The sequence below is a fragment of the Heterodontus francisci genome, chromosome 19 (assembly GCF_036365525.1).
Source record: "Heterodontus francisci isolate sHetFra1 chromosome 19, sHetFra1.hap1, whole genome shotgun sequence".
NCBI lineage: Eukaryota > Metazoa > Chordata > Chondrichthyes > Heterodontiformes > Heterodontidae > Heterodontus > Heterodontus francisci.
Window position 1 is genome coordinate 80,587,901 of NC_090389.1, and position 18,685 is coordinate 80,606,585.

The window sequence follows — 18,685 nt, forward strand, 5'->3', positions numbered from 1 at the left end:
TTGGAGATGAGGGAACTTAAACCTGTATCTTCGTGCTGTGCAGTGTGCTAGGATTTAGTTAGCTAGGAACAGGAGTAGACATTCAGCCCCTCAAATCTGTTCCACCATTCATGGCTGATCTGTACCTTAACTCCATTTACTCCCCTCTGTTTGTAACCCTTAATGCCCTTGCCTAACAAAAAATCTATCTCCGTTTTGATATTTTTAATTGACTCCTTCGCCTCCACTGCTTTTTGGGGGAGAGAGTTCCAGACTTCCACTGCCCTTTGCATGAAGAAATGCTTCCTGACTTCACCCCAGATCAGCCTTGCTCTAGTTTTAATGCTATGCCGCCTTGTTCCGGATTACCCCCCACCAGAGGGAATAGTTTCTCTCTATTTACCCTAATTGTATTACGTGACTATAAAATTATTCATTCTGTAGAGAGCTGCAGTGCCAAAAACAATTAGCCAATATTATATATATATATATATATATGCGCATATTTTATGTAAAAAAAACGGACTTACAAAACAAAGTACCATTTGTGACGAGAATAAAGATTTCCCAATAGACATCATTTTGCGGGAGTACGACTTGTGTACTCAAGCCTCTGACCTCTGCTCCTTGTTCCCCTGTGTACCTGACGGTCTCGGAGTCGAGCAGCCAGGCAGAAAAATGCAAGGGCCTGCAATACGGGCACATAAACCGCACAGGTACTGATTTACCCCATCGCACCGTGCCAGAAATAATGGGATAAAGGTTTGCTGTGCGACAAGAATATTTGGTGTTTTTTTTTCTTTTGTAAACCTCCCGCTGATATATTGTAAAACAAATAATTCTGTTGCAAACCTCAAGGCACGCTGCCTTAAAGACAAATCTTTGATCTCGCTTCCACATCTGTAGAGATTATTTGAAACAGCTGGGAGTGAACGGCACAATTGCAGTGCGGCTGTTTGAGTGCGAATCAGCCTGTTTGAGGTCCATCTGTGAATTCTTCTCATTCCCTAAACTTTTTGCTGGTGTCAATATTTAAACAATTAAGTTATGTCTTCCACCAAATAAGATTTAAAAAACCCTCTCAATTCATCTTCATTAAATTTCAATGGAAAATTCTTTGAGCCAATAATGCAAGCAGGTTGAAAGAAAGCATTCACATCAAGGCACAGAAATAGGATTTGAGGATTTGGTTACCAGTGTGAAAGTACACACCTTGTTTTTTTCTCTCTCTAATGCTGCGCTCCTGAAAAGAATGACTCTTGGTGGGATTCAATTCTTTTGGGCACTGATGGTATCTCAGAGGCAGGATTGCTATCACTAAACCACTTTCAGGGTAATCCTTCAAAATCTACCATATACATACATAATTAGAAATTATGATTGATATTTTCCAGAATCTGTTCCCAGAGATTTGCTATTTTGGGTCCCCTCTCTAGGGTCATTGTGATGACACCACTAGATGGACAATGGCTGCCTCCATAACAGAATGTCTCCATTCTATTCAGGAGGGGATTTTTGAACCAGCCTGGGAAAAAGGACAACTCCTGGGGGGGGGGGGGGGGGGCGGGGGTAGCAGGTTATGCCAGTAGTGTAGTTCTGCCCCTGTGCTCATCAAGCCATGTACCTGCCCCATCCACAGAGGCAGTTTGGATGCTACTTGCAGCCTTTAGGCCTGGAGATGGGGAATGATCTGCACAGGCTTCCTTATCTGATTGCCGTCCAGCATCCCCTGATCCTGACCTCTATGCTGCAATCCCTGCTGGAAGCGTGTATGAGTGAGATTGGGCTCAACTGTGATGGCCCCCATGCTTCCAATAGCCTGCCAAGACTTGCAGTCTAGAATATCACAGGAACAAAAATGGCCACTCAGTTGTGATAGCAGAGGGTGCCTGACACCTGTGCGTTGCACAGCATGAATCAGCAGCTTCAGGAGCTGGAATTGGGGGTAGGAAGAAAGAAAAAACATTAAAGGAAGTAATTTAAAATATATAATTATACATTTGTTAGGGTTCAGGATTTTACAAACTCTCTCCCAGCGTTTTAAGTGCTAATTCACTACAAGTATTAGCTTGGTTCAGCTAGCAGCACTTTCACCTCCTGGCATGGACTCGATGGGCTGAATGGCCTCCTTCTGTGTCATAAATGACTCAATGACTCAAAAGCTCATAGGGACAAATCCCATTAGACCTCAGCAAGCAACCAAGGTGGATATTTCAGTGTAGTGCTGAGGGAGTGCCACTCTATCCGGTGTGCATTGTCTTTTGGATGCGATGTTAGATCAAGGCCCTGCCTGCCTGTTCAGGTGGACATAAAAGATCCCATGGGACTATTTGAAGAAATCGCAGGGGAGTTCTTTCAGTATCCTGGCCAACATTCATCCCTCAAACAATACCATCAAAATATGGTCATTTATCTCACTTCTTGTTTGTGGGATCTTGCTTTGTGCAAATTAGCTGCTGCATTTAGTTTTTTAGTTTAGAGATACAGCACTGAAACAGGCCCTTCGGCCCATCGAGTCTGTGCCGACCATCGACCACCATTTATACTAATCCCACACTAATCCCATATTCCTACCACATCCCCACCTGTCCCTATATTTCCCTACCACCTACCTATACTAGGGGCAATTTATAATGGCCAATTTACCTACCAACCTGCAAGTCTTTTGGCTTGTGGGAGGAAACCGGAGGAAACCCACGCAGGCACAGGGAGAACTTGCAAACTCCACACAGGCAGTACCCAGAATTGAACCCAGGTCGCTGGAGCTGTGAGGCTGCGGTGCTAACCACTGCGCCACTGTGCCGCCGTGGCAAGGTAACAATGGTGACTACTTTTCATAAGGAAGCAAGTTTTTTTTCTTGAATTGCTCATGACTCTGTTAAATGTAGCCTGCCTGAATATCACAATCCAAACTCCTTAAGCTGCCCTGTTGTATAAAACCACATGCTCCCTAATAAATGAGCACACGTACAGCCCTTCAAATGTGTGGAAAATCACTTATACACTTAACCCAGGCCCCCTCAGTCTTGTAATCATTTTGACAGATAGTGTCTGATGGAAAGAGACTGTTTAGATAAAGAGGGAAAAAAGATTCAGGATTCGGAGGGTTAAATTATAAACCAGATTGCCGGATAGAATTGGGCATCAATCTCACATAGATTCAGTACTGTCATAAAGCCAAGTATGAAAAAGAAAAATCATTATACAGTAACAAAGTCTCCGATGCACTGAGGAAAATGTGTTAAGCCCTGCAACTTGCTGTCAAGTGAACATTTTCAACCTCTAAGAGTGCCTGCCTCTTGATTACAGCCATGGCAAATGTTGGGGTCAGTGACTCTGCACTCCACACTTCTCTGTTAGGGACAGAGAAACAAACATCTCCCTCGATTGTTCCCCCTCTCTAGAGTTTTGGGGGAGGGGGGAAAGGGGGCTAGTAATCTCTTTGACACAACATACCTTCAGGCTGGTGTCGGCTTTTGGGCAGCCTGCATGCCTGACACCATTTGGGTCACTCGGCTGTGTAATTTATTCGGCACTTTGTATGGTGCTGCAGAGCATCAGGGAGAGAGAGACACACAAAATCAGCATTCACTAACTATTGTGATACACATCTGACATTCCCCCTAAACCATCCTGCGGAGAGCTGAATACAGAAGGGAGATTAAGTATCTTGGCAGCGATGCTTTGGAAAGTTGAAAAGCTTTTCTGTTAAGTTCTGTTCATTAGTCTTCTCCATGCAGCCTGCCTCCTTCTCTCTCTCTCTCTCTCACACACACAAACACACTTCACCCCTCCCTTTCTCTGGTTCTGGCGTCTCTTGTATGCAGAGGCAGTCTTGTTTTTCCCCCTGTGCACTGAGGTGACTGTAGCTCAGCCAAGGATATTAAGTATGTGAGGAGATTACGGGCAAAGGCAGCCCTTGTCAAACAGCCAGCAGTTCATGCTTGTTCCAGGTAACAGGGAGAGAAAGAGAAAGAGAGGTTGGGGAGTTGGAGTGTGGAGGTGAAGAACGGGGAAAAATAAAATCAGGCACTCCACTTGTACCTGTTCAACTGCAAACAGCCATGCAAAAGGGGGCTGGGATTTTTCAAGTGCATTCCAGGAACTATTGCTATTGCTATGCGGAAAGTCGACTTGTCTGCAACGTAAAGTTGTGTGTGTGTGTTTAATCCAGTCACAGTGGGAACGGAACAGGTTGGATTTTATTTGGCAAAAATGAATATTTATTTCCCTGTCAGTTTTGCTTTTAATTCATTCTAACTTTCTGCCTTCTTTCCACTGTGTGTGTGAATGCACCTCGCAGTTGTACCTGTCCCCACTTGGAGTCCCCTGCAGAATCTCATTGCTCCGGGAAGGTCGGTCTAACTCACTGTAACTCTTCCACTTTCAGAGCTGACTGTGTGACCGGGTGCGGCTGTGCATTGGGACGTGTCTGAAGGTTTCTGCTGCTGTGACGGGAACCATGGCCCGTCTGTGGAATTGTCTTCTGCTGCAGCTGTTCACTGTGCAAGCCCTTGGAGCCCAAGGCAGAACACTCAACAGCAATCCCAGGCTCAAGATGTCTTACAAGGGTGAGTAAGTTTGCAAACGCCGCTGAGAAATGCATTAGCAGCGCAGGGGCGAGGAGCGTTAGCGAGAGACACCCTTCCTACTGCAAGTGTGATATAAACTGAGTCCCATTCGCCCTCTCAGAATACAGCAGCTTCTCTGTGATTTTTGACAGGAGTGCTCGGGTGTGGATAGGAAATCCCCATGGACTTTGTCATCGCCGCAGCAATTAGCAACTTTCTACCTGAATATTTCATGTTTCGACCGAAAAGTGTTTGCATTCATATAGCGTCTATCAGGACTTCAGAATGTCCCAAAGCGTTTTACAGCCAATGAATTACTTTTTGAAGTGTAGTTACTGTTATAATGTAGGAAGCGTGGCAGCCAATTTGTGCACAGCAAGCTCCCACAAACAGCAATAATAATGACCAGAGAATCTGTTTTAGTGATGTTGGTTGAAGGGTAAATATTGGCCAGGACAGTGGGGGCTGGGGGGAGCTCCTCTGCTCTTCTTCAAAAGGAAGCCGTGGAGTCTTTTACTTCCACCTGCCAGGGCGAACAGGGACTTTGTTTATTGTCTCGGCAGAAAGACTCAATATAAAGGCAGAAATTCAACTCACGCCAGTTTTCCAGGCATGAATGGGCAGCGCCAGCCCGAACGACGCACCCAAGTGAGCCCTGGTCAAAATCAGGCCAGGAGTTTTGGCTGGAGCCTGTCCCGAGCAGGCCCGCAGAGGCCCACAGATTGTTGCTGAGGTGTCCTTTCAGTTCCAAAGAAATGAAATTTTATCTTTTTGTGTGGCCTCCTATGGTCCTTTGACCAAACAAGCTTCACCCCTACACCAGGAGCTAGGACCCGGCTCTGCATTTGAACAGCACCAAATGCCTCTTTCCAGCAGGTGCCTATAACAACTAGAAGTCGCCGGCTTCCAATTTGGCAACCAACATGCTTCCTGGGGGTGATCAGATGGCGGAGATCATGACCCAATGCTGCCAACAGTGAATCAATGCCTGTGAATGGCCTTAAAGATGTTGAATTTCTCCCCTGTAGGGAGGTGTCCATTGCACATGTTAAACATTACCCCAATGACTTATGTCCTTGTGATGTTAAATTAAAATTAAAAAACAGCGCAGTAGCTATCGGCGGCACAGTGGCTAACACCACAGCCTCACAGCTCCAGCGACCCGGGTTCAATTCTGGGTACTGCCTGTGCAGAGTTTGCAAGTTCTCCCTGTGACCGTGTGGGTTTCCGCCGGGTGCTCCGGTTTCCTTCCACATGCCAAAGACTTGCGGGTTGACAGGTAAATTGGCCATTGTAAAAAATTGCCCCTAGTGTAGGTAGGTGGTAGGAGAATTGAGGGAAGGTGGGGATGTGAGAGGGAAAAATGGGATTAATATAGGATTAGTATAAATGGGTGGTTGATGGTCAGCATGGACTTTAAGGGCCTGTTTCAGTGCTGCATCTCTCTATGACTTGCATTTATAATTCACTTTTGACAAACTCAGGATATCCCAAAGCATTTTACAACTAATGCAGTGCAGTCACTGTTGTAAATGCTGGAAACACAGCAGCCAATTTGCGCACAGCAAGCTCCCCCAAATAGCAATGTGATAATGACTAGATAATCCATTTTATTGCTGTTGATGGAGGGACAACTATTGGCCAGGACACCAGGGAGAACTTACCTGTTCTTCTAATAGTGCCATGGGATCTTTTACATCCTCATCAGAGGGCAGGCAGGCCTGGGTGTAATGCCTTATCTGAAAGACTGCACCTCTGACAGTGCAGCACTCTTGCACTGGAGTATCAACCTAGATTTTTGTGCTCAAGTCTCTGGAGTGGGGCTTGAACCTATCACTGTGTGACTCAGAGGTGAGAGTGCTGCCCACTGAGTCACAGCTGAAACCTTAATAAATGCAATTATAACCATGTAGTGATGTGGCAGAATTGTCCTGCTCACCAATGTGGAATTATTAGCATCAGAAGAGGATGAGATTAGGTCTGAAGTGCTTTGAAGGCTCTCTTGTTGTAAGAGGGAACTGATAGAGTTAAACTGGGATTGGGAGGGGCTTAGCACTGCCAAGCCATGCTGTTAAATTCTAGTCGATTGTTGCTGGACTGAACCATGTCCTGAATCAAACACGCCATTGGGTTGGGGAGGTGGTGTTTGGTGTTACAATCATTGTTTGCCTGCTGAACTGTTCCTCTCAGCAAAGAAATTCCTGAATTTGACACACTGGATTTGTATGAAATCCAAAGTTACAGTGTATCTGAACAACAACAAATAGGAGGTGAATGGGAAAAGCCAGAGAGTAAAGGATGCACGGGATGTTCTTTGATGAGACTATGTGCACCTTCTCCGTGAGAGGAAAAGGGAGGGAGTTGAAATCAATTTCTTTGGAAAGCAGTGGGTCAGAATTCCTTCGGGCGTGTTCACAATCCGGCTTTCTGGGGGGCGGAGGTGGTACTTGCAGGGAGCGCATCCTGTGAAATTGTAGTCGCGCAGAGCACGACTTACTGAACAGAAGCAGAGGAGTCTGCTGTGAGGACTTGGCATGCTCTCCCAGAGAGGGGTACACCCCTCACCGCCTCCCTCCGCCACTGGGAGCACCGGATCATGCACTCCCTAACTCGGAGCTCCCGCCCTGCATTAATTGCCACACTCCGGTATTAAGACTGCAGCAGTTGGGCGCATGGGCCCCGTGCCAGCAAATAATTTGTTGTTGTGATGTTGATTGAGGAATAAGTATTGGCAGAATGGCAGGGATAACTCCCATGCCCTTCTTCAAAAAAATGTGCCTTGGGATCTTTAATATCCATCTGAGAGAGCAGACAAGGTATAGGTTTAACTTTTCAGGTGAAAAACAGCACCGCCGACAGTGCAGCACTCCATTGCCCTACTGGATGCCCAGGCGTGAAGCGGGCACTGTGGATCACCAAGGAAACCGCTCAATTTTTCATTTCCATCACAGAAGCAAAGACTTGGCGTTTTTTATAATGCACGGCCGATTGCCAGAGGTCAATCAGAAAATATCCCTTCATAGTACAGAAAATTCACTTTGACTGTCCTTGCTTGAGCTTGTGGTAGGGTGTTGAAGGCTTGGTGCATGCTGTGGGCCTGGGAACTTTGTAATAGATATCTCTGCTCCAGTTACCAGACAGGTGTTGTCGTAAACTTTTACAACAAAGCACATGGCATGTATATGTACACACGCTTATCTGAATTCGGAGATTCTGCCACTGCCTTAAAGGGGCACTCCCGTTACTAGCGCTGGGTGGGGGGTGGGCTGTGCGGGTAAACATTCGACAAATCTTTTCTCTCTGTTTGCCAAACTTTCTGATGCTGTAGGGCAATTCACATCAGAAATCATAGCGACACAAGATTTCATTGTGTGTGTTTGCATTGCATCAAGAATTATATCTGGCATTTATAAGTCTTTTCCCTTGCCCCATTTTCTTTTTCCATTTGCTTCTTTTAAGCATTGAATAGCCTCTGTGTTTGATAGAGGCATGTCTTTCAACAGATTGCTTCGGGATTTTGTGTTATGTAATCCGCTTAAATTTACGGAGCGCTGTTGGGAATTGAATGGAAAGATTGTGGAGGGTCATAATGGTATCAAGGGGCAATGATGTGTCACATGCTGGGAGGAAGTAGATGTTGGGAAAGGGCATGATTTTTATGGACTGCAACTAGTTTATAACATAATGGTCCAGCTGATGGCAGTGAGTGCTTTAGAGCTTTACAGCACAGAGGGGTGTCCCATTGTGTCTGTGTCAGCTCTAAACTAATCCCACTGCCCTCCTCTCTCCCTATAGTCCTACCACAGAAAAGCCAATGCAGAGCAGAAGGTTCCCCCAGTCCGTGGTGAGTTAGCTGTGCTCAGTCGGGGTGACAATAGAATCATTGAATTGTACAGCACAGAAGGAAGCCATTTGGCCCTTTGAGTTTGTACTGGCTTTTTCGAAGAGCACTCCAGTTAGTCCCACTCCCTTGCTCCTTCCTCATATCTCTGCTATTTTCTTATCCAATTCCTTTTTGAAAGCTACTGTTGGATCTGTTTCCACCACCTTAATCAGACAGTGCATTTCAAATCCTAAAGACTCGTTGCTTTAAAAAAAGTTTATCCTCTTGTTATCGCTGGTTTTTTCACCAAAATCTTAAATCTGTGCCCTCTGGTTTTTGACTGTAGAAGTGCCACAGTTGGTTGCAGCCCCAGCTGGGTCAGAGGGAGAATCAGCCAAAATTTCTGCTCCCGATTGTCGTCCATTGACGACACCTCCTTCCATGTTGGGAGTGAGCACAGAGACTGACTGTTCCTGTGATTTTGAATGGCTAACCAACACTCTTCATCAAGACTCACAAATGGACAATGGCCACTTGGGCAGAATACTCATGGGTGACCAACCAATGCCTGTGCAATCCTTCCCCAAAAAAGGTGGGAGAAAATTGATCAAACCTTCCTAGCTGTTACCCTGAAATAACCACATGGTTTCATAGGGCAGGTGTGAACTTTGAGCTGGGTTATGCCAGCTATTCATCCCTTTCTTCAAACAGACAAGCGGAGCTGACTTTTCTCTCATGCCCACCTCACCTTCCATATAGACCTAACTGAAAGGAACATGAGTGATGGGATAACATCATCTGCTAGTTCCACCTCCCTTGCCTCCAAGGCAATGCAAAAATGCAGACCTACCAACCTTTGCACGACTTGATACAAGTGGGGGAGTGGGGCAGGGTTGCAAATTTACATCGGCTAGTTTCCCTGTGGAAATCGATCATGGAACCATGGATTGCAGTGGGAAAGTGGATGTTATGACGTATGTTTTTTTTAAAGGGGAGAAACTTTGGCTGGCAGAACAAATACTGCAGGGAATTCCTCCTCCTCCTGCCAGCTCTCCCAACCATCCCCACCTACCAATAATGCCAAAAATCAAGTGGGTGCCTACCCAGAATGTGACCTCAGTCCTGTTAACCCTAGGATTTGGGATGGGATCAAAGCACATTCTTGGATGGGTAGAAGTTAAGTCCTTCCTCAGATATGCCACCAGGGAGCTGCCACAGAAATTTCTAGGCTTGTATGTTTCTGATGGTGACCTGGACAATTGCCAAGGTGAAGAATGGATGGAGAGGCGGGCAGGGGTGGCGTTATTATGATGGTCAAATATTCCATTCATTTTCTTCAATGACTTGGTATTGCAACGGTGTCTTTAGTTGCTTTTAATATTGGAACTTCAGGAGCTGTTCTTCAAAATACAGTCTATACTTGCCTCCGCACTCCCCCAGTCGAAGTCTGAGCTGTGATAAGACCGGATATCTGCTACAATACTGAGCATGTGGGGCGTTATCTGAATAGTATATATTACAAAATGTAAGTGACAGATGTGTTCAGTGTCGCAAGGAACTGATTGTGTTACTCCACGTTGCTGTATTACAGACCTGGCAGGAGGGTGTCTGGTAAACAGATCAGCGATGAAAATGCTCCTTTAGTATTTCAAGTTCAGTCAGTCTTTTGGAAACTAAGAAAACCAGGAATGTAGCAGATTAATCTTCTTAGCTGCAGACGTGCCCATCTTTGTATTTATGTCATATATTTCTCCCCTTTGTTCTTCCACTCTGTTTCTATATTCCAATTATCTCCATGTTTCGGCTCAACAACTTGCATTTATATTGTGCCCTGAGCGTAGTAAAATATCCCAAGGCTCTTCACTGGAGTGTTATCGAACAAAATTTTCACACCCACCCAAATAAGGAGACATTAAGAACCGATAACCAAAAGCTTGGTCAAAGAGATAAGTTTTAAGGAGTGTCTTAGAGAAGGAGGAGAGAGAGAGTTAGAGAAGTGCAGAGGTTTAGACAGGGAATTACTGTGTTTAGGGCCTAGGTAGCTGACAGCATGGCTTCAAATGGTGGAGAAATTAAAATAGGGGATGTACAAGAGGCCAGAATTGGAGGAGCGCAGAGATCAAGGAGGACTGTAGAGTTGGAGGAGATTAACAGAGATCACATGGCTTTTTGATAGGGTGTGATGATTGTATATTGTGACGCACAAGCTATTGCTATTGTTTGGTACAGGCTGGACATACCATCATTGTTTGTATGCTATTGGAAGCAGGCAGCAGGAGCTAAGGCGATGCCCCGAGCTCCCGGCTTCTCCTTGGCCACCTGCACGAATAGGTATTTTGGTGGTTGAATTCCATCCATATTCAGCAGCTTAAGGGAGGAGTGGAATGTTTCTCGACCTTAAAGGCACTTTATAAATGCAAATTGTTGTTACTGTTGAGTAGCCCCGGGAATTAAGCCATTGTGTAATTCAATTAGCCCGTTCTCTCTGTTCTCATTCTGTCACTGTGGCTGCTTAAAGAAAGCAAGACTTGCATTTTTATAGCACCTTTTGCCACCTCAAGATATCCCAAAGAGCCTTGCAGCTAATTAAGTACTTTGTTTTGAAGTGTAGTCACTGTTATTGTGTAGATCCTCTGCCTTCATTATCCAGTGTATCTAGGATGGCAGATCATTCTCTTGATAGGAGTTATGGCTGGAATGTCACAGCTGACTCATTGTGTTTGTGCTAAGACTCGTGATGACCTCATTCCCATTTAGAGATGAAAGCCGATGTCCTGGGGGAGGATTTTCATTGAGAAGCTCAAGCCTTCATTGACATCATTGACCCATATTCCTTGGCTGGTAATGAAGTATGTCTCAACAACATGTTGTTGTCAATAATCTGGGACGTTGGCTTTGTGTACAATTCCCATGGATGTATCTGAATTTTTTAGGATATCTGAAGATCTGAACTGTGGTTCCGGAGACAGCAGAACTAATTAAGGAAAGACAAAGTTTGGATTGTAAATTTAGCTTTGGTCCATCCACAACTCAAGCTGAAGCTTTCATATTCAGGGCAGCCCACTGAGCTGAGATTTTTAAACACAAGCTGTTCATATTGCAGGTTTATACAGAGTCCCATAATTAGTTTAATTCATAAGATCATAAGTACATAAGAAATAGGAGCAGGAGTAAGCTGTTCAGCCCCTTGAGCCTGCTGCACCATTCAGTAAGATCATGTTTGATCTACTCCCTCAACTCCACTTGCCACCCTATCCCTTGACTCCTCAGGTGTCCAAAAGTCTATCGATCTCAGTCTTGAATATACTCAATGACTGAGCATCTACAGCCCGCTGGTGTATAAAATTCCAAAGATTCGCAACACTCTGAGTGAAGAAATTTATCCTCATTTCAGTCCTAAATAACTGACCCCTTATCCTGAGACTATGACTCCTAGTTCCAGACTCTCCAGCCAAGGGAAACAGTCTCTCAGCATCGACCCTGTTAAGACCTCTATGAATTTTATACATTTCGATTAGATGAAGTAGTGGTTCAGTGATGTTAAACTGCAGTTGTAAACTCTTACAGATTGTAGAAATTGTGGGGACTGAGGGAGGTGAGGGGTACCATTTGTAAAGGTCCTAGGGAACAATGAGATAGATTAACTGCCCATGTGGTGAGTCCAGGTCTCAGGACAATAAAGACGTAGGGAGAAAGGTAGAGCATGAGGATGGCCTACTCAAAGTTTAGGAGGACCAAGAGAGGAACGTTTAGAGGAATAATGAGCACATGACCATACGAATTAGGAGCAGAAGTAGGCCATTTGGCCCCTCAAGCCTGCTCCGCCATTCAATAAGATCATGGCTGATCTGATTGTGTCTCGAATTCCACACTCCCATCTATCCCTGATAACCTTTGATTCCCTTGCCGAACAAAATTCAATCTACCCCCACCTTAAAAATATTCAATGACCCCACCTCCACCATCTTCTGAGGCAGAATGTTCCAAAGTCGCACAACCCTCTGAGAGAAAAAAATTCTCCTCATTTCTGTCCTAAAAGGGCGACTCCTAATTTTAAAACAGTGCCCCCCCAGTTCTGGACTCACTCACAAGAGGAAACATCCTTTCCACATCTACCTTGCCAAGACCGTTCAGGATCTTATATACTTCAATCAAATCTCCCCTCACTCTTCTAAACTCCAGTGAAAACAAACCCACTCATACCAGGTATCAATCCAGTAGACCTCCTCTGAACCGCCTCCAACGCATTTGCATCCTTTCTTAAATAAGGAGACCAAAACTACACATAGTATTCGATATGTGGTCTCACCAATGCCCTGTATAACTGAAGCATAATATCCTTACTTTTATTTTCAATTCCTCTCATAATAAAGGATAGCATTCCATTAGCCTTTTTCATTACTTGCTGTACCTGCCATACTAACCTTTTGTGACTCATGCACTAGAACATGACCACTGCCCTAATATCTCCTGTGGCTCAGTGTCAAATTTTGTTTGATATCACTCCTGTGAAGCACCTTATGATGTTTTATTACATTGAAGGAACTATATAAATGCAAGTTTTTGGGGAGAGAGAGAGAGATACAGCAGTGAAACAGGCCCTTTGGCCCACTGAGTCTGTGCTGACCAACAACCACCCACTTATACTAATCCTACATTAACCCCATATTTCCTACCACATCCCCACCTTCCCTCAATTCTCCTATCACCTACCTACACTAGGGGCAACTTACAATGGCCAATTTATCTTTCAACCTGCAAGTCTTTGGCTGTGGGAGGAAACTGGAGCACCTGGAGGAAACCCATGCAGTCACAGGGAGAACTTGCAAACTCTGCACAGGCAGTACACAGAACCAAACCCAGGTTGCTGGAACTGTGAGGCTGTGGCGCTAACCACTGCACCACTGTGCCACCCTTCTCCCCCTTTGTTGTTTGTCAATAAAATAGAGACCAGAAAGTTTGGGATGGAGCAAACACAAAAGAGTTTGAGCTGAGCTGATCATTATCCATTTTATATTGTTTGTTTGACATATTCTAAATTAGTGTATGTATATAATACACTGATTGTAGAAGCATTAACTGGTGAGCCGATGGGCAAGTGAGTGTCCTTCTGCAACTCACTGTGCTTCACATCACACCATATCAGAGTCACCAATCCCACCACCATTAGACGGTATATGAAACTAGCCTAAATATTTCCCATCACAGATGTGCAGCAAAGAGCTTCTGTAGATCTCAGCCAAGTGAGCGATATCAGATTACTGTCAACACGATGGACATCAATCTGGACTGCAAATCTTGGGCGAAATGGATCCTGCGGAGCTGCTATGGTTGTGAGCCTTTCCAAAACTGTGTTGTTGGACACTTTTCTTCAATCAAATATTGTAATAGCGATTGCAATTATTTCTCCTGTGTTACGATCAGGTGACAAGGGGTTGAATGGTTCCCTTCTTTTCCCTTTCCTTGTTTGACTGCAACAGGTTTACTCCTTTTTTTGAAAAGGATATACTTGCCAATTCAGTGAGTGTTTAACTGTTTAAGTGCTGTGATCATAAAATAACCAATCAGACAGGTTTTCTTGAGTTTAACAAGGAAAGAGGTTAGCTTTATTATACCTAAATTGAACTAAGTAAAATAATAAAATACACTCCAACTTTTACACTCACTCACTTGAAGTTCACACGTGCAAACAAATAGATTGCAGAGTGAGTGGGGAGGATTGATTGGTCAAATTAGAGTGCAGAGAAATAAAAGGGGTATACAGTCTGTGGAGGTTGGTGACTCAGCTGGCTTCTGGCTGAATTCGGTGGTCCCTATGCTTCCGATTTGAAGATGTAAGCGGCTAACCTGGCTGTTCTGCTGGAGACAGCAGTGAGGCATTGATTTCTTTCAAGGACCCTCTGTCTGCAGCAGGGGCAACCCTGGGTGGTCACGGTCAGCAAACAGGGTTTGATGCTTGCAAGGTGGGTTGGAGAAAGAGAGGGAGGGAGGAGGGACCCCACTTGGGTCTTCTCTCATCAGTGTCTAACTGCTTGTCTCTTTACTGCAGAGAAAACAGAAGCTTAAGCACACGAAGGGTGAGCCTGTCACATGACTGTCACCCTGTAATTCAAGCATGGTCGTTACTAGTGTATTCCCTCTTGCAGCTTAATTAGTCCATGTCTTGAAATCCCATTCTCACAGCTGGGGTTCCATTGTTATCCAAGTGATTAGGTTGAGTGGTTCGTCTCCACCAGTTGAATAGCTCAGGTGATTGCCTTGATGCCTTACTAATGGGGACAGTATATGTGGTTCACTTAGATTCCCCAAGTCATTGTCCTTGATATGTCTTTGTTGACATGGTGTCTCCATCTCAATCGATTGGAATGTGGAAGGTACAGTGATGCAAATTGGGGTAGCCATCTTTAGCTGCAAGCATCGAGTCACCTTTTTCTCTTTTTTTAAAAATTCAATTTGGGTATCCAACGGTGGATTAAAAATCACCATTCGACGTAAAGCTTGTTTTCATGACATCTGGGCGTGAATACTTGATTGTATTGCCCCTTACTTTAATCTATGGTATAGGTAAAAGGAACTTAACTTTCAATATTAAGTACAGCCCGTCTACTCCATTTATCAGGGATGTTTAGTAAACTGTTCTTGTATTATCAAAACACCCTGTCCTGCCGGACTGTGTACTCTTCCAGGATCAGATATACTTATTTACAATTTATGCTACTTGTGGTACTGGGAGCATTGATTGAGATGGGGAGGAAGGAAAGTGCTGCCTTGATTTTTGTGGGTGCTTAGAACAGAAATTGTGATATTTCTCCTCCCTGCGTTCCCCACCCAATTTTATTCCTTTTTGCACCTTTGCCTCTTGAGTGTATCAGTTCATGTTGAAATACTGTTTCAGGGAACCTATCTGCCTCTCTGGTACCTACCCCAAATTGCCACTCTTCACCTTTGTGCCCAAACAGTGAATTTTGGTAGGCTATTCAACGATAATGGTATCGCAATCGCTTCTCTCAAAAAATGCGGACACTGCAGGAGTAGGTCTCTGGCAGTGATCAGGCACAGGAACCCCAACTGATATTCTGTGCCCCTTCCTCCAAATTTTGTACAGAGTAATGAGGCCAGTTGTAGTGTCCTCACCACTGTCTTGGCCAGTAGCAATCTTACTCTAGCGGATGGGGAACCACTACACCGGGGGCATGTCTGCTGACTGAACCATTTGCGGGATCTCTATTAGAGGATCCCTCCCATCACCCGATAAATGAATTTACAATGTCTAATGTGGGACACGTCCAGTCTCTGTTCAGATAGATCAGTGAGGAAACAAGAGAGGGCAGTCCCACCTGGATGGATTGTGAAGGAGAGGTTTTCAGAGGAGGATGGTGTGGGTGACTAGGCCAAAGGCTGCAGAGAGGTGCATGAGGATGAATTTACTGAATGCACCAACATGAAAGGTTTTCTTTTGAGGAGGGCAGTGATGAGATCATGTGTACAGAGTCTGATGTGAGGGAATCACTCACAATGGCAGTTAGTGTGGCAGGCAGGAAGGGGCATTGTGTGACCAGCAGTCATGTGGGAATGGAGTCAAGGGAACAGGAGGTGGGACCCATGGCATAGAGAGGGCATGGGTTGGAGAAAAATAAGAGAGAGAAATAGGGGTTCAATGCTAGGGTGGGGAAGGGGCCAGGAGGGGTGCTTTGATTTGGTGCACAAGGGGAAGGAGGAAAGCAGCGGAATGAGCTGAATGGATGATCTTATACACTAAACAACACTCCTGCCCTCTGGAAGTCTGTACCAGTTTCCTCCTTGTTCCTTGTTCTTAAAGAGCTCCCCCAAATCAACAACAACTTATATTTATGTAGTGCCATTAATATAATAAAACATCCCAAGGTGCTTCACAGGAGTATTATAAAACAAAATACGACACTGAGCCATTTAAGGAGATATTAGATCAGATGGCCAAAAGCTTGGTCAAAGAAGTAGGTTTTGAGGAGTGTCTTAAAGGAGGAAAGCGAGGTAGAGAGGCAGTAAGGTGTAGGGAAGGTATTCCAGAGTTTAGGGCCTAGGCAACTGAAGGCACAGTCATCATCATCTTCTTTGCTTGTGCTTTTGGTTCCCTATCCAGGCCTCTCCATTTACATTCCCATTCATTGCATCAGACTCTTTACCTCTTAGAGATTTTGAGATTACTTCAATTCATATCCACAGTGGGAACAATACAGAGCAGGCAATTACAACACTGACCCATTGACATTGGCCCTTGTGTTTCCTGACAGGATAATAACATATTAGACCTGCTAGCTTGAATGGTCCTCAGGATATTGGTTTGGCCAGCTCAAGCTTAATTCCTCGTGGGACAGCAAGCTCATGACATTAAACTGCCCTTAGTTAATTGGCAGTATTACTTAGAGAGACCACAGGGATGGCTGTTGGGGTTGGCAATGTAATATTAGTACAAAGTGTTGGAACCATTCTAAGGTTGCAAATAAATCACTCTCCCACAAGGAATTGAGTTACGTTACATTATGTGATGTAAGCTCTCCCTACTTTGACACAACAATGGGGTTTGAAATCACATTGTGTGATTAAAGAACTTTATTTATATGGTGTCCATAACCAACTCAAGTCATCCCAAAGCACTTCACAGTCAAACGGATTACTTTTGAAGTGGAGTCATTGTTGTTATGTTAGCAAACACAGCAGCCAATTTTTGCACCAACAGTAAATGAAATAAATGATCCATTAATCTGTATTGGTTCAGGTATGAGTGTTGGTTCAGGGCAATGGCAGATAGTCTGTGTTCTTCTTTGAGGGGATTTTTAACATCCACCTGCACAGTATAACATCTCGTCTGAAAGACAGCATCTCCAGCAGTCTGGAACTAAAGTGACTGCCCAGCTTCTGTGCTCAAGTCCTGCTGTGGGGTTTGAATCCACCAACTCTGACTCAGAGGCGAGACCACCGCCAACTCAAAATTCAATCAGATAAGTTCATATCATGTTTATCAGTCTGCTACTTTAATGGAGGCGCAGCCCCATTTAAAGAGTTTTTACTTTTTACTAGAAATAGAAGACAAATGTTGTATAGTATTTTGTTGATACATTTTTCACAGTGCGATTTCAACTCCATTGTTGGGGCACAACAGGGGAAAGTCAAATCTCTGAATCTATAGTATGCTATATCTGGCCTTATGAACATGTGTACAATGACAGGCAGGAAAAGGGCCATTGTTCCTCCAGCCTGTCCCACACAACTGCAATACCTTGTGTGTCAGAATACAGACACTCCCTAGCCCGCCTGGAAACCATGTAATCTTCTGGGAGAGACAGAAAACCAGATTAAAACCCCAGGCCATTTAGCAGTTAGAGGCGGTGTGGGGGGAGTGGTAAAAATCTGATAATGCTCTCTTGGAGCCCATTAGGTGATCAAAACTAGTTCAGGAGATCACTGTGGATTATTCCAACACAGCACCTACTTTTTGGACAAGGTGAATTCCACTCCCACCAGAATCTGGTGCAGCTATTGCCTGAAGGAATTGGTTTGCTCGATCCTGACGCTGGGTGAAAAAAGTTGAAGAAATGGCCTCATTTTCCAGCAGTGAAATCTTTGACAATAAGAAGAGCATGGCTTTGAATTTGTCCCCTCCTCTAGTGCTAAACCTAATCAGAGCAGGCTTGAGCACAGCCCAGTGATAATTCTGTAAAATAATTCTTTAGCTATACACGTAAGACAACATACTCCACATGGATTCCTCCCAATAGGAAATTCTCCAATGTCTGCATCATAAATTATGTGTTATTACTGAGCTGAACTCAATGTGTTATCCGTGTCTATCTAGTCACTAATATGATTTTCAGTTGTCTTGTTTTTGAATGTGATGTGGATATGTTATGATATACTCTTCAAAAGATTGATATCATTTGTTTAGGAAAATATGTTTGTTCAGTTTTTCTGGTGTCTCAATTGTTACCATTTAAAGAAAATTATTGTTGCATCCAGCTAAAAAGAAGCCTGTGTAAGGAGTTTGGTTGGGCACTGGCCCTTCATCTCTGGGAACTAGATTTGAATCCCAGTTCAGACTACAGAAGGAAATACTGAGCTGTGGCTCAGTGACAGCACCGTCCCCTCTGAGTCAGAAGGTGAGTGGGTTCAACCTCTGCTCCAGAGACTTGAGCACAAAATCTAGGCTGACACTCCAATGCAACACTGAGGCAGTGTCACATCATCAGCGTTGTTGTCTATTGGATGACATGTTTAACTGAGGCCCTGTCTGCCCTCTTGGGTGAATATCAAAGATCCTGTAGCACTATTTCAAAGA

The 18,685-nt window shown here is 44.4% G+C and overlaps 1 protein-coding gene across 5 annotated transcripts in view; it reads left to right on the top strand.

Annotated features, from left to right (window-relative positions):
• The window catches only part of sema3b (sema domain, immunoglobulin domain (Ig), short basic domain, secreted, (semaphorin) 3B), a 298,402-nt gene that overhangs the window by 145,107 nt on the left and 134,610 nt on the right, over positions 1-18,685 (top strand). For 3 of the 5 annotated variants that reach the window (XM_068052094.1, XM_068052098.1, XM_068052099.1), the window contains exons 1-2: positions 3,852-3,932; positions 4,370-4,550. In XM_068052094.1, coding sequence (XP_067908195.1) covers positions 4,442-4,550 — 109 coding nt within the window. In that variant the 5' untranslated portion in view covers positions 3,852-3,932; positions 4,370-4,441. Of the gene's footprint in view, positions 1-3,851; positions 3,933-3,969; positions 4,174-4,369; positions 4,551-18,685 lie in introns of those variants that run through there. The other 2 variants (XM_068052096.1, XM_068052095.1) reach the window with 2 other exon arrangements.